This window comes from Coregonus lavaretus (genome assembly GCF_964263955.1).
Source record: "Coregonus lavaretus genome assembly, chromosome: 12".
Taxonomy (NCBI): domain Eukaryota; kingdom Metazoa; phylum Chordata; class Actinopteri; order Salmoniformes; family Salmonidae; genus Coregonus; species Coregonus lavaretus.
Genome location: NC_139999.1, coordinates 904,413 through 928,091, shown reverse-complemented (window position 1 = coordinate 928,091; position 23,679 = coordinate 904,413). Strand labels below are relative to the sequence as shown.

General features: G+C 46.5%; 1 protein-coding gene and 1 long non-coding RNA gene across 2 annotated transcripts in view; both read right to left on the bottom strand.

Moving 5' to 3' along the window:
• Nucleotides 1–8,767: 8,767 nt before the first annotated feature.
• LOC311139044 (CCHC-type zinc finger nucleic acid binding protein-like) overlaps nucleotides 8,768–23,679 on the bottom strand; it is a 37,865-nt gene continuing 22,953 nt past the window's right edge. Inside the window, exons 3-6 of the mRNA XM_084173892.1 lie at nucleotides 15,948–16,013; nucleotides 15,748–15,818; nucleotides 10,551–10,678; nucleotides 8,768–10,238 (exon numbers count right to left, since the gene is read on the bottom strand). Coding sequence (XP_084030018.1) covers nucleotides 10,121–10,238; nucleotides 10,551–10,678; nucleotides 15,748–15,818; nucleotides 15,948–16,013 — 383 coding nt within the window. The 3' untranslated portion in view covers nucleotides 8,768–10,120. The remainder of the gene's footprint in view (nucleotides 10,239–10,550; nucleotides 10,679–15,747; nucleotides 15,819–15,947; nucleotides 16,014–23,679) is intronic.
• Nucleotides 16,027–18,448, bottom strand: LOC311139045. Its single transcript, XR_014614075.1, has 3 exons — nucleotides 18,403–18,448; nucleotides 17,909–18,255; nucleotides 16,027–17,860 (listed from the first exon to the last, which is right to left on the bottom strand). It is a non-coding gene; the product is annotated as an uncharacterized lncRNA (long non-coding RNA).

Sequence of the window (23,679 nt, the reverse complement as noted above, 5' to 3'; positions counted from 1 at the left end):
TCTGCATACAGTCTACCTTCACCCTCCATCAGAGGATAATTTGCATACAGTCTACTTTCACCCTCCAGAGGATCATCTGCATACAGTCTACCTTCACCCTCCATCAGAGGATCATCTGCATAGTCTACCTTCACCCTCCATCAGAGGATCATCTGCATACAGCCTACCTTCATCCTCCATCAGAGGATCATCTACATACAGTCTACCTTCACCCTTCATCAGAGGATCATCTACATACAGTCTACCTTCACCCTCCAGAGGATCATCTGCATACAGTCTACCTTCACCCTCCATCAGAGGATAATTTGCATACAGTCTACTTTCACCCTCCAGAGGATCATCTGCATACAGTCTACCTTCACCCTCCATCAGAGGATCATCTGCATAGTCTACCTTCACCCTCCATCAGAGGATCATCTACATACAGTCTACTTTCACCCTCCAGAGGATCATCTGCATACAGTCTACCTTCACCCTCCATCAGAGGATCATCTACATACAGTCTATCTTCAACCTCCATCAGATGATCATCGGCATACAGTCTACCTTCACCCTCCATCAGAGGATCATTTGCATACAGTCTACCTTCACCCTCCATCAGAGGATCATCTACATATAGTCTACCTTCACCCTCCAGAGGATCATCTGCAAACAGTCTACCTTCACCCTCTATCAGAGGATCATCTGCATAGTCTACCTTCACCCTCCATCAGAGGATCATCTGCATACAGCCTACCTTCATCCTCCATCAGAGGATCATCTACATACAGTCTACCTTCACCCTTCATCAGAGGATCATCTACATACAGTCTACCTTCACCCTCCAGAGGATCATCTGCATACAGTCTACCTTCACCCTCCATCAGAGGATCATTTGCATACAGTCTACTTTCACCCTCCAGAGGATCATCTGCATACAGTCTACCTTCACCCTCCATCAGAGGATCATCTGCATAGTCTACCTTCACCCTCCATCAGAGGATCATCTACATACAGTCTACTTTCACCCTCCAGAGGATCATCTGCATACAGTCTACCTTCACCCTCCATCAGAGGATCATCTGCATAGTCTACCTTCACCCTCCATCAGAGGATCATCTACATACAGTCTATCTTCACCCTCCAGAGGATCATCTACCTACAGTCTACCTTCACCCTCCAGAGGATCATCTGCTTACAATCTACCTTCACCCTCCATCAGATGATCATCTGCATACAGCCTACCTTCATCCTCCATCAGAGGATCATCTACATACAGTCTACCTTCACCCTCCATCAGAGGATCATCTACATACAGTCTACTTTCACCCTCCAGAGGATCATCTGCATCCAGTCTACCTTCACCCTCCATCAGAGGATCATCTGCATAGTCTACCTTCACCCTCCATCAGAGGATCACCTGCATACAGTCTTCCTTCACCCTGCAGAGGATCATCTGCATACAGTCTATCTTCACCCTCCATCAGAGGATCATCTACATACAGTCTACTTTCACCCTCCAGAGGATCATATGCATACAGTCTACCTTCACCCTCTATCAGAGGATCATCTGCATAGTCTACCTTCACCCTCCATCAGAGGATCATCTACATACAGTCTATCTTCACCCTCCAGAGGATCATCTACATACAGTCTACCTTCACCCTCCAGAGGATCATCTGCATACAATCTACCTTCACCCTCCATCAGAGGATCATCTGCATACAGCCTACCTTCATCCTCCATCAGAGGATCATCTACATACAGTCTACCTTCACCCTTCATCAGAGGATCATCTACATACAGTCTACCTTCACCCTCCAGAGGATCATCTGCATACAGTCTACCTTCACCCTCCATCAGAGGATAATTTGCATACAGTCTACTTTCACCCTCCAGAGGATCATCTGCATACAGTCTACCTTCACCCTCCATCAGAGGATCATCTGCATAGTCTACCTTCACCCTCCATCAGAGGATCATCTACATACAGTCTACTTTCACCCTCCAGAGGATCATCTGCATACAGTCTACCTTCACCCTCCATCAGAGGATCATCTACATACAGTCTATCTTCAACCTCCATCAGATGATCATCGGCATACAGTCTACCTTCACCCTCCATCAGAGGATCATTTGCATACAGTCTACCTTCACCCTCCATCAGAGGATCATCTACATATAGTCTACCTTCACCCTCCAGAGGATCATCTGCAAACAGTCTACCTTCACCCTCTATCAGAGGATCATCTGCATAGTCTACCTTCACCCTCCATCAGAGGATCATCTGCATACAGCCTACCTTCATCCTCCATCAGAGGATCATCTACATACAGTCTACCTCCACCCTTCATCAGAGGATCATCTACATACAGTCTACCTTCACCCTCCAGAGGATCATCTGCATACAGTCTACCTTCACCCTCCATCAGAGGATCATTTGCATACAGTCTACTTTCACCCTCCAGAGGATCATCTGCATACAGTCTACCTTCACCCTCCATCAGAGGATCATCTGCATAGTCTACCTTCACCCTCCATCAGAGGATCATCTACATACAGTCTACTTTCACCCTCCAGAGGATCATCTGCATACAGTCTACCTTCACCCTCCATCAGAGGATCATCTGCATAGTCTACCTTCACCCTCCATCAGAGGATCATCTACATACAGTCTATCTTCACCCTCCAGAGGATCATCTACCTACAGTCTACCTTCACCCTCCAGAGGATCATCTGCTTACAATCTACCTTCACCCTCCATCAGATGATCATCTGCATACAGCCTACCTTCATCCTCCATCAGAGGATCATCTACATACAGTCTACCTTCACCCTCCATCAGAGGATCATCTACATACAGTCTATTTTCACCCTCCATCAGAGGATCATCTGCATACAGTCTACCTTCACCCTCCATCAGAGGATCATTTGCATACAGTCTACTTTCACCCTCCATCAGAGGATCATCTACATATAGTCTACCTTCACCCTCCAGAGGATCATCTGCATACAGTCTACCTTCACCCTCCATCAGAGGATCATCTGCATACAGTCTACCTTCACCCTCCATCAGAGGATTATCTGCATACAGTCTACCTTCACCCTCCAGAGGCTCATCTGCATACAGTCCACCTTCACCCTCCATCAGAGGTTCATCTGCATACAGTCTACCTTCACCCTCCAGAGGATCATCTGCATACAGTCTATCTTCACCCTCCATCAGAGGATCATCTGCATACAGTCTACCTTCACCCTCCATCAGAGGATCATCTACATACAGTCTATCTTCAACCTCCATCAGATGATCATCGGCATACAGTCTACCTTCACCCTCCATCAGAGGATCATCTGCATACAGTCTACCTTAACACTCCATCAGAGGATCATTTGCATACAGTCTACCTTCACCCTCCATCAGAGGATCATCTACATATAGTCTACCTTCACCCTCCAGAGGATCATCTGCAAACAGTCTACCTTCACCCTCCATCAGAGGATCATCTGCATACAGTCTAACTTCACCCTCCAGAGGATCATCTGCATACAGTCTATCTTCACCCTCCATCAGAGGATCATCTACATACAGTCTACTTTCACCCTCCAGAGGATCATCTGCATCCAGTCTACCTTCACCCTCCATCAGAGGATCATCTGCATAGTCTTCTTCACCCTCCATCAGAGGATCACCTGCATACAGTCTACCTTCACCCTCCAGAGGATCATCTGCATACAGTCTATCTTCACCCTCCATCAGAGGATCATCTACATACAGTCTACTTTCACCCTCCAGAGGATCATCTGCCTACAGTCTACCTTCACCCTCCATCAGAGGATCATCTGCATAGTCTACCTTCACCCTCCATCAGAGGATCATCTACATACAGTCTATCTTCACCCTCCAGAGGATCATCTACATACAGTCTACCTTCACCCTCCAGAGGATCATCTGCATACAATCTACCTTCACCCTCCATCAGAGGATCATCTGCATACAGCCTACCTTCATCCTCCATCAGAGGATCATCTACATACAGTCTACCTTCACCCTTCATCAGAGGATCATCTACATACAGTCTACCTTCACCCTCCAGAGGATCATCTGCATACAGTCTACCTTCACCCTCCAGAGGATCATCTGCATACAGTCTACCTTCACCCTCCATCAGAGGATCATCTACATACAGTCTACCTTCACCCTCCAGAGGATCATCTGAATACAGTCTACTTTCACCCTCCACAGGATCATCAACATACAGTCTACCTTCACCCGTCATTTCCTCTCTGCTGTTGTCTTGGTTTTGCTGCTCCCCAGCTGCCTGTGGTTGAGGCCACATCCTGTCCTTCTTCTTCTCCATCTTCCTTGTCTCAGTGTTACCATAGCTCTGACTGGAGACTGGAGGAGTCACCAGGTCATCTACCTTGTCTCAGTGTTACCATAGCTCTGACTGGAGACTGGGGGAGTCACCAGGTCATCTACCTTGTCTCAGTGTTACCATAGCTCTGACTGGAGACTGGGGGAGTCACCAGGTCATCTACCTTGTCTCAGTGTTACCATAGCTCTGACTGGAGGAGTCACCAGGTCATACTGACTAGACTGCTTCGTCTTCCTTGTCTCAATCCTAACCCTTCATCCCCAATTCCTAAGCATTCTAATAGACTCCAGTGGTGAGGTGTGGACTGCCAGGTTACTACTGTCAGAGGTTATTAGTCTGGTCAGGATATGACCTCTGGTCAGGGTAGGGTCCTGTATTGGTCAGGGTAGGACCTCTGTTCAGGGTAGGGTCCTGTATTGGTCAGGATAGGACCTCTGGTCAGGGTAGGGTCCTGTATTGGTCTGGTCAGGATAGGACCTCTGGTCAGGGTAGGGTCCTGTATTGGTCAGGATGGGACCTCTGTTCAGGGTAGGGTCCTGTATTGGTCAGGATAGGACCTCTGGTCAGGGTAGGGTCCTGTATTGGTCAGGATGGGACCTCTGGTCAGGGTAGGGTCCTGTATTGGTCTGGTCAGGATGGGACCTCTGTTCAGGGTAGGGTCCTGTATTGGTCTGGTCAGGATAGGACCTCTGGACAGGGTAGGGTCCTGTATTGGTCTGGTCAGGATAGGACCTCTGGTCAGGGTAGGGTCCTGTATTGGTCAGGATAGGACCTCTGGTCAGGGTAGGGTCCTGTATTGGTCTGGTCAGGATAGGACCTCTGGTCAGGGTAGGGTCCTGTATTGGTCAGGATAGGACCTCTGGTCAGGGTAGGGTCCTGTATTGGTCAGGATAGGACCTCTGGTCAGGGTAGGGTCCTGTATTGGTCAGGATGGGACCTCTGGTCAGGGTAGGGTCCTGTATTGGTCAGGATGGGACCTCTGGTCAGGGTAGGGTCCTGTATTGGTCTGGTCAGGATAGGACCTCTGGTCAGGGTAGGGTCCTGTATTGGTCAGGATAGGACCTCTGGTCAGGGTAGGGTCCTGTATTGGTCTGGTCAGGATAGGACCTCTGGTCAGGGTAGGGTCCTGTATTGGTCAGGATAGGACCTCTGGTCAGGGTAGGGTCCTGTATTGGTCAGGATAGGACCTCTGTTCAGGGTAGGTTCCTGTATTGGTCAGGATGGGACCTCTGGTCAGGGTAGGGTCCTGTATTGGTCAGGATAGGACCTCTGGTCAGGGTAGGGTCCTGTATTGGTCTGGTCAGGATAGGACCTCTGTTCAGGGTAGGGTCCTGTATTGGTCAGGATAGGACCTCTGGTCAGGGTAGGGTCCTGTATTGGTCAGGATAGGACCTCTGTTCAGGGTAGGGTCCTGTATTGGTCAGGATGGGACCTCTGGTCAGGGTAGGGTCCTGTATTGGTCAGGATAGGACCTCTGTTCAGGGTAGGTTCTGTATTGGCCAGGATAGGACCTCTGGTCAGGGTAGGGTCCTGTATTGGTCAGGATAGGACCTCTGGTCAGGGTAGGGTCCTGTATTGGTCAGGATAGGACCTCTGGTCAGGGTAGGGTCCTGTATTGGTCTGGTCAGGATAGGACCTCTGGTCAGGGTAGGGTCCTGTATTGGTCTGGTCAGGATAGGACCTCTGGTCAGGGTAGGGTCCTGTATTGGTCAGGATGGGACCTCTGTTCAGGGTAGGGTCCTGTATTGGTCTGGTCAGGATAGGACCTCTGGTCAGGGTAGGGTCCTGTATTGGTCAGGATGGGACCTCTGGTCAGGGTAGGGTCCTGTATTGGTCAGGATAGGACCTCTGTTCAGGGTAGGGTCCTGTATTGGTCAGGATAGTACCTCTGGTCAGGGTAGGATCCTGTATTGGTCAGGATAGGACCTCTGTTCAGGGTAGGGTCCTGTATTAGGGTCCTTTCAGCTCACAGAGCTGATGCTGAATCGATCTCTCTGTTGTTGGGGACCATCTTCAGTTGGATCCGAGTTCCCTGAAGGATGTCATTTTATCCGAGCAAACAACACCTGGGGAAAGACAAGTAGTGCTACACATCTGCACTAATCAGTGTGAGGATAGAGAATAAACTGCATTCCCAAAAAACATACAGCTGCAATTCAGTGTTCTTTCTGTTCCGCAACCTTCAGAAGTCACAAAATTAGTTAAATAATGTCCACCTGTGTGTCACGTGATCTCAGTATATATACACCTGTTCTGAAAGGCCCCAAGAGTCTGCAACGCCACTAAGCAAGCAGCACCATGAAAACCAAGGAGCTCTCCAAACAGGTCAGGGACAAAGTTATGGAGAAGTACAGATCAGGGTTGGGTTATAAAAACATATCCGAAACTTTGAACATCATTAAAGCACCATTAAATCCATTATTAAAAAATGGAAAGAATATGGCACCACAACAAATCTGCCAAGAGAGGGCCGCCCACCAAAACTCACAGACCAGGCAAGGAGGGCATTAATCAGAAGCAACAAAGAGACCAAAGATAACCCTGAAGGAGCTGCAAAGCTCCACAGCGGAGATTGGAGTATCTGTCCATTGGACCACTTTAAGCCGTACACTCCACAGAGCTGGGCTTTACTGAAGGGTGGCCAGAAAAAAGCCACTGCTTAAAGAAGAAAATAAGCAAACACGTTTGGTGTTCGCCAAAAGGCATGTGGGAGACTCCCCAAACATATGGAAGAAAGTACTCTGGTCAGATGAGACTAAAATTGAGCTTTTTGGGCATCAAGGAAAACGTTATGTCTGGTACAAACCCAACACCTCTCATCACCCCGAGAACACCATCCCCACAGTGAAGCATGGTGGTGGGAGCATCATGCTGTGGGGATGTTTTTCATCGGCAGGGACTGGGGAAACTGGTCAGAATTGAAGGAATGATGGATGGCGCTAAATACAGGGAAATTCTTCAGGGAAACCTGTTTCAGTCTTCCAGAGATTTGAGACTGGGACGGAGGTTCACCTTCCAGCAGGACAATGACCCTAAGCATACTGCTAAAGCAACACTTGAGTGGTTTAAGGGGAAACATTTAAATGTCTTGGAATGGCCTAGTCAAAGCCCAGACCTCAATCCAATTGAGAATCTGTGGTATGACTTAAAGATTGCTGTACACCAGCGGAACCCATCCAACTTGAAGGAGCTGGAGCAGTTTTGCCTTGAAGAATGGGCATACTCTTTTCCCTGATTACATTGTATTTTCCCTGATTACATTGTCTTTTCCCTGATTACATTGTCTTTTCTCTTCAATGGAATTATGTAGTTACTCCTTTGTTATTGTGGCCCCGTGTAGCTCAGTTGGTAGAGCAGGGCTCAGTTGGTAGAGCATGGTTCAGTTGGTAGAGCAGGGCTCAGTTGGTAGAGCAGGGCTCAGTTGGTAGAGCAGGGCTCAGTTGGTAGAGCATGGTTCAGTTGGTAGAGCAGGGCTCAGTTGGTAGAGCAGGGTTCAGTTGGTAGAGCAGGGCTCAGTTGGTAGAGAAGGGCTCAGTTGGTAGAGCAGGGCCCTTGCAACGCCAGGGTTGTGGGTTCGATTCCCACGGGGGGCCAGTATGAAAAATGTATGCACTCACTAACTGTAAGTCGCTGTGGATAAGAGCGTCTGCTAAATGACTAAAATGTAAAATTACTGTCAAATAAATGTATGTACATAGCCTTGATTTACATATTGTACACCTAGTAATTAAAAGTCTTATAAGAGAAAGGTGGGAGATTTGGAATGTGATTTCTATGTGTTCTGTGTCAAGGGATATCCCAGCGTGTAAAGTCTGTTTAATAACTGGCTTTAGTTACACTGGTAACATCACTTAGTGGTGCTGAAACTGATCCAGAGTTCCAGACGACAGGACTAGAATTACAACAGTCTCTGTTCATTCTGCACGGGAGGGAGGGCGGGCGGGCAACCCTTTTCTTCAACCCTCTACACTCTCTTAGACTCAAAAGGTCTAACCCTCATTTAACTAGATACAGCTCACCAACTTTTAAAAGGGCTCAGACACACCAATATCATTTGCTGGCTGAGTACTTGGCGAACGTAATTTGTGAACAGAGTGCGCACCAATTTGACATGTACAATCGCGTGAAAAATGTACTGAACGATCGGCAGACGAACGCTAGATGGCGCCCTAACCCTCGTTTAGCTATAATAGATCAAAACTCACTTAACCAACTCAAAGTTCTTCACACATGTAGAATGGGTCATCAATACTCCATGAGACAGTTTGAGAAAAATACTTTATGTACTTGTAGTTTGTAAATATGTCAATCAGTGGAGGCTGCTGAGGGATGTGGTGTCAATATACGTCAATGTGAAGAAAGAGAATGCATCAGCAATTAACGCTTTGAAGATATGAACTCGGAAAAGAATGTTCAGTCTAATTCCCCTTCCTTTATTCAGGTTAAAATGACATTAGACATTTTAATGTTCTAGGACTTAAGTTGCACTTCCTTTCCACATAAAAACGGAGTACAAGCAAATTATATTTTTTACAGTAGTCCAAGTGATATATTGTACAAAAATAACATTGAGTTATGCGAAAACATTCTCATCTTAAAATTCTGTTTTCAGATTTTCTTATCTTCTCGTTCCTTGTTGAAGTTTCATCTTTCTCCATGGTGATAATACATCAACTTACTGCAATCATGGGATCAAAACTCTGATTCTGATGTGATCTCAGCTGGACCTACAGCAGCTGACACTGTACAAAGACATGCACCTTTTATGAATTCATAATCATTGTATTTTATTTTGTGAATTTGCTGTGACTGTCTGTATTCATACACAATGTTGGGGCGGGTTATCTCCCGGTCTCTGCAAGCTACCGTCCGTCTGTCTGCAAGCTACCGTCTGTCTGTCTGCAAGCTACCGTCTGTCTGTCTGCATGCTGCCGTCTGTCTGCAAGCTACCGTCTGTCTGTCTGTCTGTCAGCTGCCGTCTGTCTGTCTGCATGCTGCCGTCTGTCTGTCTGCATGCTGCCGTCTGTCTGTCTGCATGCTGCCGTCTGTCTGTCTGCATGCTGCCGTCTGTCTGTCTGCATGCTGCCGTCTGTCTGCAAGCTACCGTCTGTCTGTCTGTCTGTCAGCTGCCGTCTGTCTGTCTGCATGCTGCCGTCTGTCTGTCTGCATGCTGCCGTCTGTCTGTCTGCATGCTGCCGTCTGTCTGTCTGCATGCTGCCGTCTGTCTGTCTGTAAGCTGCCGTCTGTCTGCAAGCTACCGTCCGTCCGTCCGTCCGTCCGCCCGTCTGTCTGTCTGTCTGCCTGCATGCTGCTGTCGGACTGAACCGTAACCATAACGACCACTGGCCGGGGCTGCTGTCTCACATCAGTCACTCTCTCGCAGGTCGACTCCGTTTTTTGTTCCAGAAAACTAAAACAAAGTCAATCTTTATGGGAAGCTCTGACAGAGACTTCCTACCCACTCACTCTCACTAAGGGCTGGTTTCCCGGACCTGGTAGGGAGGGCATCCACTCATCATTCATCCCTGGTCACCAGTGGCATGGAAAGGGGGTTCTTTAACAAAGCATTATACATTAACCTCTACCAAACTAAACAAACATGTTGGATTAAATGTAGAAAGTGGATGTTTCAACCCGTCCTCCTTTTCCAGCGGACTGGTGTGGGACGAGCCTCCGTAGCCTGCCGCGGGCCAGAGGGGAGGATTCAGACAAAATTATACAACCATCCATGTGAAAAAGGAGGGGCGTATGAAGGTAACCGAGCGCTAGGCCGTGGCCTCGATGGTACATTCTTTAGCCAGGTGACCAGACTTGCCGCAGTTGTAGCAGTTGACTTCGCTGGCCTTGCTGCACTGGACGGCAACATGGCCGATCTCACCACACCTGGTGGGAGACAGAGAGGAGAGAGATGAGGTTTAGGGAAGACAAGGGAGTGTTATTCGGGACAACGTTTTATGTCCTGATATTTAAAAGAATACTATAGAGGTCTCATCTTTTGGTATCAACCTTTCCAACTGATTTGTACCTGACACACACACTAGTGATACCTGGCCTTCCATCATGGCTGCCCCAACTCAAACATATCACAGGGAAGCAGCTTAACGATACACTGGCCAGTTTACCTTGTAAAAAAGATGTGCTCACCTTCTCACAGCCCTTCTGGATGAGTCCTAGTAATGGTATGTTTTAACTCACCTGTAACACTTGACCTTGTCACAGCCCTTCTGGATATGGCCGAAGCCTCCACAGGAGTAACACTTCTGCTCGTTGGCATGGTCACAGTCCCGGGCCACATGGCCGGCCTTGCCACAGTTATAACAGACCTGTATAACGACATAATATTGTAACATCATAGCATTATAACATGATAACAGTAACACAATAAGTTAAATAAACTTATTAAATAAATAAAATTAGGCTATAACATTATAATATAACAATTAAGAACATAAATCACCGGCCACAGTTATAACACACCTGCATTATATTAAAATCATCACTGTGGAAAACGTGGACGGAATCCAGACATAACAACAAAATTCTAAAATATTCAAATATGTATTGAATTTAGTAGGAAATCAACTAAATGTATTGAACGCGGAACGAGGTTTGTTTGTTGTATTGGAAAGTTTCTATCTAGCTACCTAGCTAGCATCAGTTGCTGGGACCGCTACTATCTGTCCAGTGATCCCGCTGACCAAAGCCTGGTCTGAGGAGCTATTTGGCATAGCAACTAGCCTAGCTGCTAGCTAGCTGCCTATCAAGCCAGCGGGGGTTTCTTGAGGGCTTGAACGCAGCCCGTGACGCGGTTAGCCATTGTGGCTGGGACCGTGGATTGTCCCAGACTTGTGGCTGTCTAGATCCCTGCTGTTTGTTGTTGTTGTTGTTGTTTTCAATCTTCCCTGTGACCTGTCCTGTCTGGAACTGAGAGACCTGTCCTGTCTGGAACTGAGAGACTCTTATCTCCCTCACTAACTTTAAGCATCAGTTGTCAGAGCAGCTTACCGATCACTGCACCTGTACACAGCCCATCTGAAATTAGCCCACCCAACTACCTCATCCCCATATTGTTATTTATTTTGCTCATTTGCACCCCAGTATCTCTATTTGCACATCATCTTCTGCACATCTATCATTCCAGTGTTAATACTAAATTGTAATTATTTTGCACTATAGCCTATTTATTGCCTTACCTCCATAACTTGCTACATTTGCACACACTGTATATAGATTTTCTATTGTGTTATTGACTGTACGTTTTGTTTATTCCATATGTAACTCTGTGTTGTTGTTTTTATCGCACTGCTTTGCTTTATCTTGGCCAGGTCGCAGATGTAAATGAGAACTTGTTCTCAACTGGCTTACCTGGTTAAATAAAGGTTAAATAAATAAAATAAAAGTAACCTGTAATCTGGTTCAGGTTATTAATCAACCTATCAGGGTGTTTAGAAACACTACAGGAACAAGATCATCCACATGTACTGATCACATATTTTATTAATCCTGTAGAACTTTGTTCTAAAGCTGTATCCGTACCCATTGGATGCAGTGATCACAATATAGTGGCTATATCCAGGAAAGACAAAGTTCCAACAGCTGGGCCTAAAATAGTGTATAAGAGATCATACAAATGATTTTGCTGTGACTCTTATGTGGATGATGTAAAAAATATTTGGTGGTCTGATGTGATTAATAAGGAGCATCCAGACGCTGTACTTGATGAATTTATGAAATTGCTTCTTCCAATGATTGATAAACATGCACCTGTTAGTAAACTGACTGTTAGAACTGTTAAGGCTCCATGAATTGATGAGGAATTGAAAAACTGTCTGGTTGAAAGAGACGGGGCAAAAGGAGTGGCTAATAGGTCTGGCTGCACATCTGACTGGCTGACTTACTGCAAATAGAGAAATTATGTGACTAAACTCAACAAAAAGAAGAAGAAACTGTATTATGAAGCCAAGATCAATGATATAAAGAATGATGGAAATAACTACTTTGGAGTACTTTAAATGAAATTATGGGCAGAAAGACAAATTCAACTCCAGCTTTCATCAAATCAGATGGCTTATTCATCACAAAACCATTTGATGTTGCCAATTATTTGAATGATTACTTCATTGGAAAAGTGGGCAAATTTAGGCAGGAAATGCCAACAACGAACAGTGAGCCATCGAATTCATGCATTAAAAAACAAGTTAGAAAAGTTAGTGACAAATGACAAACCTCCTGGCATTGACAACTTAGATGGAAAGCTACTGAGGATGGTAGCTGACTCTATAGCCACTCCTATCTGTCATATCTTTAATCTGAGCCTAGAGGAAAGTCTTTGTCCTCAGGCCTGGAGGGAAGCCAAAGTCATTCCGCTACCCAAGAGAGGTAAAGCTGCCTTTACTGGTTCCAACAGCTCTTAGCAAAATGTTTGAAAAAATAGTGTTTGACCAAATACAATGCTATTTCTCTGTAAACAAATTAACAACAGACTTTCAGCATGCTTATATAGAAGTGCACTCAACATGTACTGCACTGACACAAATGACTGATGATTGGATGAAATAAATTGATAATTAGAAGATTGTGGGAGCTGAACTGTTAGATTTCAGTGCAGCCTTTGATATTATTGACCTTTAGCACTCATGTCCAAGAACACCAAGGGTAGGTAACAACACATCTGCCACGCTGATCCTCAACACGGGGGCCCCTCAGGGGTGCGTGCTCAGTCCCCTCCTGTACACCCTGTTCACCCATGACTGCATGGCCAGGCATGACTCCAACACCATCATTAAGTCTGCCGACAACACAACAGTGGTAGGCCTGATCACCGACAACGATGAGACAGCCTATAGGGAGGAGGTCAGAGACCTGGCCGTGTGGTGCCAGGATAACAACCTCTCCCTCAATGTGATCAAGACAAAGGAGATGATTGTGGACTACAGGAAAAAAAAAGAGGACCGAGCACGCCCCCATTCTCATCGACGGGTCTGTAGTGGAACAGGTTGAGAGCTTCAAGTTCTTCTGTGTCCACATCACTAAGGACCTATCATGGTCCAAACACACCAAGACAGTCGTGAAGAGGGCATAACAAAGCCTATTCCCCCTCAGGAGACTGAAAGGATTTGGCATGGGTCCTCAGATCCTCAAAAAGGTTCTACAGCTGCACCATCGAGAGCATTCTGACTGGCTGCATCACCGCCTGGTATGGCAATTGCTCGGCTTCCGACCGCAAGGCACTACAGAGGGTAGTGCGTACGGCCCAGTACATCACTGGGGCCAAGCTTTCTGCCATCCAGCACCTCTATACCAGGCGGTGTCAGAGGAAGGCCCTAAAAACTGTCAAAGACTCCAGCCACCCTAGTCATAGACTGTTCTCTCTACTACCGCACGGCAAGCGGTACCGGAGCGCCAAGGCTAGGTCCAAAAGGCTTCTCAACAGCTTCTATCCCCAAGCCATAAGACTCCTGAACAGCTAATCATGGCTACCCAGACTATTTGCACCCCCACCCCGTCCCCCTCTTTTATGCTGCTGCTACTCTGTTAATTATTTATGCATAGTCACTTTAACTCTACCCACATGTACATATTACCTCAACTACCTCGACTAGCTGGTGCCCCCGCACATTGACTGTGTACCGGTACACCCCTGTATATAGCCTCCATACTGTTATTTTATTTTACTGCTGCTCTTTAGTTATTTGCTTAAAAAAAAAAAACTTTTTTTATTTTACTTTTTTCTTTAAAAACTGCATTGTTGGTTAAGGGCTTGAAAGTAAGCATTTCACTAATGTCTACACCTGTTGTATTCGGCGCATGTGGCAAATAAAATTGGATTTCATATTGTTCAGTTGTGTGGTCGAGTGCTGCAAGGAAAGACCTAGTTAAGCTGCAGCTGGCCCAGAACAGAGCGGCAGGTCTTGCTCTTCATTGTAATCAGAGGACTGATATAAATAATATGCATGCCAGTCTCTCTTGGCTAAGAGTTGAGGAGAGACTGACTGCATCAGTTCTTTTTATAAGAAAGATTAATGTGTTGAAAATCCCAAATTGTTTACATAGTCAACTTACACACAGCTCTGACCCCCCCAGACATGCCACCAGGGGGCTTTTCACAGTCCCCAAATCCAGAACAAATTCAAGAAGCGTACTGTATTATATAGAGCCATTATTTACATTTAAGTCATTTAGCAGACTCTCTATATTCAGAGCGACTTACAGTAGTGAGTGCATACATTTTTGTACTGGTCCCCCGTGGGAATCGAACCCACAACCCTACCAACTGAGCATGGAACTCCCATCTCATATTGCTCAAATAAACAGCAAACCTGGTTTCAGAAAACAGATAAAGCAACACCTCACGGCACGACGCCTCTCCCCTATTTGACCTAGATAGTTAGTGTGTATGTACTGATATGTAAGCTTACGTGTGCTTTAAAAAAAAAAAGATGTAGTTCTGTCCTTCAGCCGTTCTTGTCTATTAATGTTCTGTATTATGTCATGTTTCTTGTTTTATGTGGATCCCAGGAAGAGTAGCTGCTGCTTTTGGAATAGCTAATGGGGATCCTAATAAAATACCAAAATACCAAATACCAACTTAGAAGGAAATCAACTAAATGTATTGTAAATTATAAAATGCATTCATTTGCCCAAGTTAATCACAAGACATGAACAAAATGCATCAGTGATTTGATCAGTGCCACATTGTGAAAGGGCACAGGAATGCCCCTGTATGTGTGTTGTAGTATTCTGTATGTCTGGTCTACACGCTGTGTAGCTGTTAGCAATAATGCTAATGATAACGGTCTCTGGTAGAAGGAAAGGCTTTCCCAAAAACCTTCTCAATAAAATGTTAAACTACAAAGTCGCCTATGCATACCTGGCAAAATGATAGATTATTTGCACCAATCCAGTGGTCATTTGTTTTGCTAACTCTGCAATCACAGAAGCACTGGCTGGTGAACACTTGCATTACAGGGAACTACACCCCCCCACAAGAAAAACAGAAGCACTGGCTGGTGAACACTTGCATGAAAGGGAACTACACCCCCCCACAAGAAAAACAGAAGCACTGGCTGGTGAACACTTGCATGAAAGGGAACTACACCCCCCCACAAGAAAAACAGAAGCACTGGCTGGTGAACACTTGCATTACAGGGAACTACACCCCCCCACAAGAAAAACAGAAGCACTGGCTGGTGAACACTTGCATGAAAGGGAACTACACCCCCCCACAAGAAAAACAGAAGCACTGGCTGGTGAACACTTGCATTACAGGGAACTACACCCCCCCACAAGAAAAACACAATCAGGCAAAAGAATACGTGGTTTTATAGGGACCAAATAATAACATGATTAACATAGAATATTATTCTGTTAAGCCTTGACAGATATCACACACCTGTTCCCTCTCCTTCTTGGGCTCCTTACAGTCCCTGGAGATGTGTCCTCCACGACCACAGTTATAGCATGCTGCAGAAACAACACACAACATACAGGAACATCTCACTAACCCAACATCAGACTAGTAGTCAAACTCCTAAACTGGTCTGATGTAAACACAAGTGTGGTCATCATTTTTCTAAGATGAGACGTCCTCACCATCCTCAGTCCTCTCACAGTCCCTAGCGACGTGACCAGGCTCTCCACAGCGATAGCAGAACAGATCTGAGGAACAGGAATAACAACATTATTATTGTAAAATCACATTATTGCTTTGCCAGACATGTGACAATAGGTATGAGTTAGCGCACTGTCTCAGTGCTGCCCAGGACCAAGTTAGCACACTGTCTCAGAGCTGCCCAGGGCCAAGTTAGCACACTGTCTCAGAGCTGCCCAGGGAGCTGCCCAGGGCCAAGTTAGCACACTGTCTCAGAGCTGCCCAGGACCAAGTTAGCACACTGTCTCAGAGCTGCCCAGGACCAAGTTAGCACACTGTCTCAGAGCTGCCCAGGGAGCTGCCCAGGGCCAAGTTAGCACACTGTCTCAGTGCTGCCCAGGGAGCTGCCCAGGGCCAAGTTAGCACACTGTCTCAGTGCTGCCCAGGGCCAAGTTAGCACACTGTCTCAGAGCTGCCCAGGGCCAAGTTAGCACACTGTCTCAGTGCTGCCCAGGGCCAAGTTAGCACACTGTCTCAGAGCTGCCCAGGGCCAAGTTAGCCCACTGTCTCAGAGCTGCCCAGGACCAAGATAGCACACTGTCTCAGAGCTGCCCAGGACCAAGTTAGCACACTGTCTCAGAGCTGCCCAGGACCAAGTTAGCACACTGTCTCAGAGCTGCCCAGGGAGCTGCCCAGGGCCAAGTTAGCACACTGTCTCAGTGCTGCCCAGGGCCAAGTTAGCACACTGTCTCAGTGCTGCCCAGGACCAAGTTAGCACACTGTCTCAGTGCTGCCCAGGGAGCTGCCCAGGGCCAAGTTAGCACACTGTCTCAGAGCTGCCCAGGGCCAAGTTAGCACACTGTCTCAGTGCTGCCCAGGGCCAAGTTAGCACACTGTCTCAGAGCTGCCCAGGACCAAGTTAGCACACTGTCTCAGTGCTGCCCAGGGAGCTGCCCAGGACCAAGTTAGCACACTGTCTCAGTGCTGCCCAGGACCAAGTTAGCACACTGTCTCAGTGCTGCCCAGGGCCATGCTCTGGAACACAAAACAGGAGAAAACTTTTTGAAACTGAGTTCCATGGGAAGGTTGAATACTACCTAAACCTTCATCTTCAGTTTCCCTGTAATGTAGTCAGTACCTTACCTTTCCCCTGTCTATTGATCACTACCCTGTAATGTAGTCAGTACCTTACCTTTCCCCTGTCTATTGATCACTCCCCTGTAATGTAGTCAGTACCTTACCTTTCCCTGTCTATTGATCACTACCCTGTAATGTAGTCAGTACCTTACCTTTCCCCTGTCTATTGATCACTACCCTGTAATGTAGTCAGTACCTTACCTTTCCCTGTCTATTGATCACTACCCTGTAATGTAGTCAGTACCTTACCTTTCCCCTGTCTATTGATCACTACCCTGTAATGTAGTCAGCACATTACCTTTCCCCTGTCTATTGATCACTACCCTGTAATGTAGTCAGTACCTTACCTTTCCCCTGTCTATTGATCACTCCCCTGTAATGTAGTCAGTACCTTACCTTTCCCTGTCTATTGATCACTACCCTGTAATGTAATCAGTACCTTACCTTTCCCAGTATATATATATAACTACCCTGTAATGTAGTCAGTACCTTACCTTTCCCTGTCTATTGATCACTACCCTGTAATGTAGTCAGTACCTTACCTTTCCCTGTCTATTGATCACTCCCCTGTAATGTAGTCAGTACCTTACCCTGTCTATTGATCACTACCCTGTAATGTAGTCAGTACCTTACCTTTCCCTGTCTATTGATCACTACCCTGTAATGTAGTCAGTACCTTACCTTTCCCTGTCTATTGATCACTACCCTGTAATGTAGTCAGTACCTTACCTTTCCCCTGTCTATTGATCACTACCCTGTAATGTAGTCAGTACCTTACCTTTCCCTGTCTATTGATCACTACCCTGTAATGTAGTCAGCACCTTACCTTTCCCCTGTCTATTGATCACTACCCTGTAATGTAGTCAGTACCTTACCTTTCCCCTGTCTGTCTATATATCACTACCCTGTAATGTAGTCAGTACCTTACCTTTCCCCTGTCTATTGATCACTACCCTGTAATGTAGTCAGTACCTTACCTTTCCCCTGTCTATTGATCACTACCCTGTAATGTAGTCAGTACCTTACCTTTCCCCTGTCTATTGATCACTACCCTGTAATGTAGTCAGCACCTTACCTTTCCCCTGTCTATTGATCACTACCCTGTAATGTAGTCAGTACCTTACCTTTCCCCTGTCTATTGATCACTACCCTGTAATGTAGTCAGTACCTTACCTTTCCCCTGTCTATTGATCACTACCCTGTAATGTAGTCAGCACCTTACCTTTCCCCTGTCTATTGATCACTACCCTGTAATGTAGTCAGCACCTTACCTTTCCCCTGTCTATTGATCACTCCCCTGTAATGTAATCAGTACCTTACCTTTCCCTGTCTATTGATCACTACCCTGTAATGTAATCAGTACCTTACCTTTCCCTGTCTATTGATCACTACCCTGTAATGTAGTCAGTACCTTACCTTTCCCTGTCTATTGATCACTACCCTGTAATGTAGTCAGTACCTTACCTTTCCCTGTCTATTGATCACTACCCTGTAATGTAGTCAGTACCTTACCTTTCCCTGTCTATTGATCACTACCCTGTAATGTAGTCAGTACCTTACCTTTCCCTGTCTATTGATCACTACCCTGTAATGTAGTCAGTACCTTACCTTTCCCTGTCTATTGATCACTACCCTGTAATGTAGTCAGTACCTTACCTTTCCCCTGTCTATTGATCACTACCCTGTAATGTAATCAGTACCTTACCTTTCCCAGTATATATATATAACTACCCTGTAATGCAGTCAGAACCTTACCTTTCCCTGTCTATTGATCACTCCCCTGTAATGTAGTCAGTACCTTACCTTTCCCTGTCTATTGATCACTACCCTGTAATGTAATCAGTACCTTACCTTTCCCTGTCTATTGATCACTACCCTGTAATGTAGTCAGTACCTTACCTTTCCCTGTCTATTGATCACTACCCTGTAATGTAGTCAGTACCTTACCTTTCCCTGTCTATTGATCACTACCCTGTAATGTAGTCAGTACCTTACCTTTCCCTGTCTATTGATCACTACCCTGTAATGTAGTCAGTACCTTACCTTTCCCTGTCTATTGATCACTACCCTGTAATGTAGTCAGTACCTTACCTTTCCCTGTCTATTGATCACTACCCTGTAATGTAGTCAGTACCTTACCTTTCCCCTGTCTATTGATCACTACCCTGTAATGTAATCAGTACCTTACCTTTCCCAGTATATATATATAACTACCCTGTAATGCAGTCAGAACCTTACCTTTCCCTGTCTATTGATCACTCCCCTGTAATGTAGTCAGTACCTTACCTTTCCCTGTCTATTGATCACTACCCTGTAATGTAGTCAGTACCTTACCTTTCCCTGTCTATTGATTACTACCCTGTAATGTAATCAGTACCTTACCCCTGTCTATTGATCACTACCCTGTAATGTAATCAGTACCTTACCTTTCCCCTGTCTATTGATCACTCCCCTGTAATGTAGTCAGTACCTTACCTTTCCCTGTCTATTGATCACTACCCTGTAATGTAGTCCGTAATGATCAACAACTCCAGTGGAACGTCACTTCCTGTTGAACGCTGAACGAGGGAGAGCTCGGTTTGTTGTTTTGGAAAAGTTTGTTGTTTTAAAAGTGTATTGAAACATTTTAGTAGCTTGTTAACTTTATAGTTTGGATCCCGTGATGCAGTTGGCATCAGTTGCTGGGACTGCTACTCTCTGTGAGGAGCTATTTGGCGTAGCTGCTAGCTAGCTGCCTATCAAGCTAGCTGGGCTTCTTGAGGGCTTGAACGCATCCCGCGACGTGGTTAGCCATTGTGGCTGGGACCGAGGATTGTCCCGGGTTTGTGGCTGCATACATTTTACATTTTAGGCTTTTAGCAGACGCTCTTATCCAGAGCAACTTACAGTTAGTGAGTGCATACATTTTTCATACTGGCCCCCCGTGGGAATCGAACCCACAACCCTGGCGTTGCAAACGCCATGCTCTACCAACTGAGCTACACAGGACTAGATCCCTGCTGTTTTAAAATCTTCCCTGTGACCTGTCCTGTCTGGAACTGAGAGGAGTAACAGCGTAACCTACGTCGCTACCAAGACAAAGACCAAAGCCGGTGGGAGTACCGTTGAGGACAGTGGTGTCTATCACAGGTGAAGGATCTTTTAAACGAACAAAAAGAGTTCTACAAGCAGTTGATACAACAACAAGAAAATGCTTTGAGTGTTTTGTCCAAATACTGGTTGATTCAACTAATAAAAGAATGGACAACCTGACCAGAGAGGTCCAGGACCTGAAGAACAGTTTGCAGTTCTCCCAGGGTCAGCTCGAGGAGTTTAAACAGGAGAACGGCAAGATGACAGCAATCTGTAAGTCATTCAGAGAGGACATCAGTTCTGTGTGTGAATCCATGACAACAATGATGGATAAATCAGATTCTCAAAGGACAATCAAGGCGGAATAACATGGTTGTGGACAGAATTGCAGAATCTCCACGTGACCTGGACGGAGTCGGATGACAAAGTGAGGGAAATGATCTGTGAGAAATTGAAGATGGACCACAAGAAGATTGAGGTGGAGCGCGCCCACAGGACAGGAAAACCCACCACCGGCCCAGGTGACAGGCCCAGGCTGATAGTGGTCAAGTTCCTGAGGTTCAAGAACAAGGTAGCTGTTCTGGAAAGAGCCAAGAACTTGAGAGGAACGTACATCTTCCTCAACGAGGACTATCCTGAATTGTACCTGGCGCCGACGAGGATGGCGGCCTCGCAACTAGCTCTTAGGAAACATCGCGATATTTTGTTTTTTTATGTATTATTTTTTACATTATTAGCTCAGAAAGTGTTTTGTATCATTACATACAGCCGGAAAAAACTGTTGAATATCAGAGCGGCGGTAACTCACCAACATTACGACCAGGAATACGACTTTCCCGAAGCAGATCCTTTGTTTGCTCTCCCCAGGGCAATTGAACTGATTCCAGCGGCTGACCAAAAACATCGCCGGCGGAGGAGAGGCATTCGGAGCGGCCTGCTGGTTTGAGTTAGGAGACACGCACACCACCCACCGCTTCCAAGTATACTACTCGCTAATGTTCAGTCTCTGGTTAACAAGCTCGACGGGGTCCGGGCAAGGATTTCTTTCCAGAGAGACATCAAGGCCTGTAACATACTTTGTTTCACGGAAACATCGCTCTCTGGGGATATTCTGTAGAAATCGGTCCAGCCAGATGGATCTCAGTTCATCGCGCAGACAGGAATAAATATCTCTCTGGGAAGCAGAAGGGCGCAGGTGTGTGTTTCATGATTAACGACTCATGGTGTAATTGTAGTAACATACGGGAACTCAAGTCTTTCTGTTCACCCGACCTAGAATACCTCACAATCAAATGCCGACCGTATTATCTCCCAAGAGAATTCTCTTTGGTTATAGTCACGGCCGTGTATATCCCCCCTCAAGTCGATACCACGGCAGCCATCAAATAACTTCACTGGACTTTATGCAAACTGGAAACCACATTTGTAGCTGGGGATTTTAACAAAGCAAATTTGAGGACCAGGCTGCCGAAGTTCTATCAACATAACGACTGTTGTACTCGCGCCGCTAAAATCCTCGACCATTGCTATTCGAACTTCCGGGATGGTTATAAGGCCCTCCCCTGCCCTCCTTTCAGCAAATCTGACCATGACTCCATTTTGCTCCTCCCTTCCTATAGGCAGAAACTCAAACAGGAAGTACCCGTGCTAAGGACTATTCAACGCTGGTCTGACCAATCGGAATCCACACTTCAAGATTGTTTTGATCACGTGGAACTGGGATATGTTCCAGGTAGCTTGCGAAAATAATTTAGACGAATACACTGAAACGGTGACTGAGTTTATCAGGAAGTGTATAGGCGATGTTGTGCCAACTGTGACCATTAAAACCTACCCTAACCGGAAACCGTGGATAGATGGCAGCATTCACGCAAAACTGAACACGCGAACCACCGCATTTAACCATGGCAAGGTGACTGGGAATATGGCAGAATACAAACAGTGTAGCTACTCACTCCGCAAGGCAATTAAACTGGCAAAACATCAGTATAGAGACAAAGTGGAGTCGGAATTCAACGGCTCAGACACGAGACATATGTGGCAGGGTCTACAGACAATCACGGACTACAAAAGGAAAACCAGCCACGTCGCCGACACCGTCGTCTCGCTTCCAGACAAGCTAAACACCTTCGCCCGCTTTGAGGATAACACAGTGCCACCGACGAGGCCCACTACCAAGGACTGTGGTCTCTCCTTCTCCGTGGCTGATGTGAGTAAGACATTTAAGCATGTTAACCCTCGCAAGGCTGCCGCCAAGACGGCATTCCTAGCCGCGTCCTCAGAGCATGCGCAGACCAGCTGGCTGGTGTGTTTACGGACATATTCAATCTCTCCCTTTCCCAGTCTGCTGTTACCACATGCTTCAAGATGGCCACCATTGTTCCTGTACCCAAGAAAGCAAAGGTAACTGAACTAAATGACTATCGCCCCGTAGCACTCACCACTGTCATCATGAAGTGCTTTGACAGACTAGTCAAGGATCCTATCACCTCTACCTTACCTGTCACCCTAGACCCACTTCAATTTGCTTACCGCCCCAATAGATCCACAGACGATGCAATCGCCATCACACTGCCCTATCCCATCTGGACAAGAGGAATACCTATGTAAGAATGCTGTTCATTGACTATAGCTCAGCATTCAACACCATAGTACCCTCCAAGCTCATCATTAAGCTTGAGACCCTGGGTCTGAACCCCACCCTGTGAAACTGGGTCCTGGACTTCCTGACGGGCCGCCGCCAGGTGGTGAAGGTAGGAAACAACATCTCCACTTCGCTGATCCTCAACACTGGGGCCCCACAAGGGTGCATGCTCAGCCCCCTCCTGTACTCCCTGTTCACCCATGACTTCGTGGCCAAGCACGCCTCCAACTCAATCATCAAGTTTGCAGACGACACAACAGTAGTAGGCTTGATTACCAACAACGACGAGACAGCCTACAGGGAGGAGGTGAGGGCTCTGGGAGTGTGGTGCCAGGAAAATAACGTCGCACTCCACGTCAACAAAACAAAGGAGATGATCGTGGACTTCAGGAAACAGCAGAGGGTGCACCCCCCTATCCACATCGACGGGACCACAGTGGAGAAGGTGGAAAGCTTCAAGTTCCTTGGCGTACACATCACTGACAAGCTGAAATGGTCCACCCACGCAGACAGTGTGGTGAAGAAGGCGCAACAGAGCCTCTTCAACCTCAGGAGGCTGAAGAAATTTGGCTTGGCACCTAAAACCCTCAATCTTTTACAGGTGCACAATTGAGAGCATCCTGTCGGGCTGTATCACCGCCTGGTACGGCAACTGCACTGCCCGCAACCGCAGGGCTCTCCAGAGGGTGGTGCGGTCTGCCGAACGCATTACCGGGGGCAAACTACCCGCCCTCCAAGACACCTACAGCACGCGATGTCACAGGAAGGCCAAAAAGATCATCAAGGACATCAACCACCCGAGCCACTGCCTGTTCACCCCGCTATCATCCAAAAGGCGAGGTCAGTACAGGTGCATCAAAGCTGGGACCGAGAGAATGAAA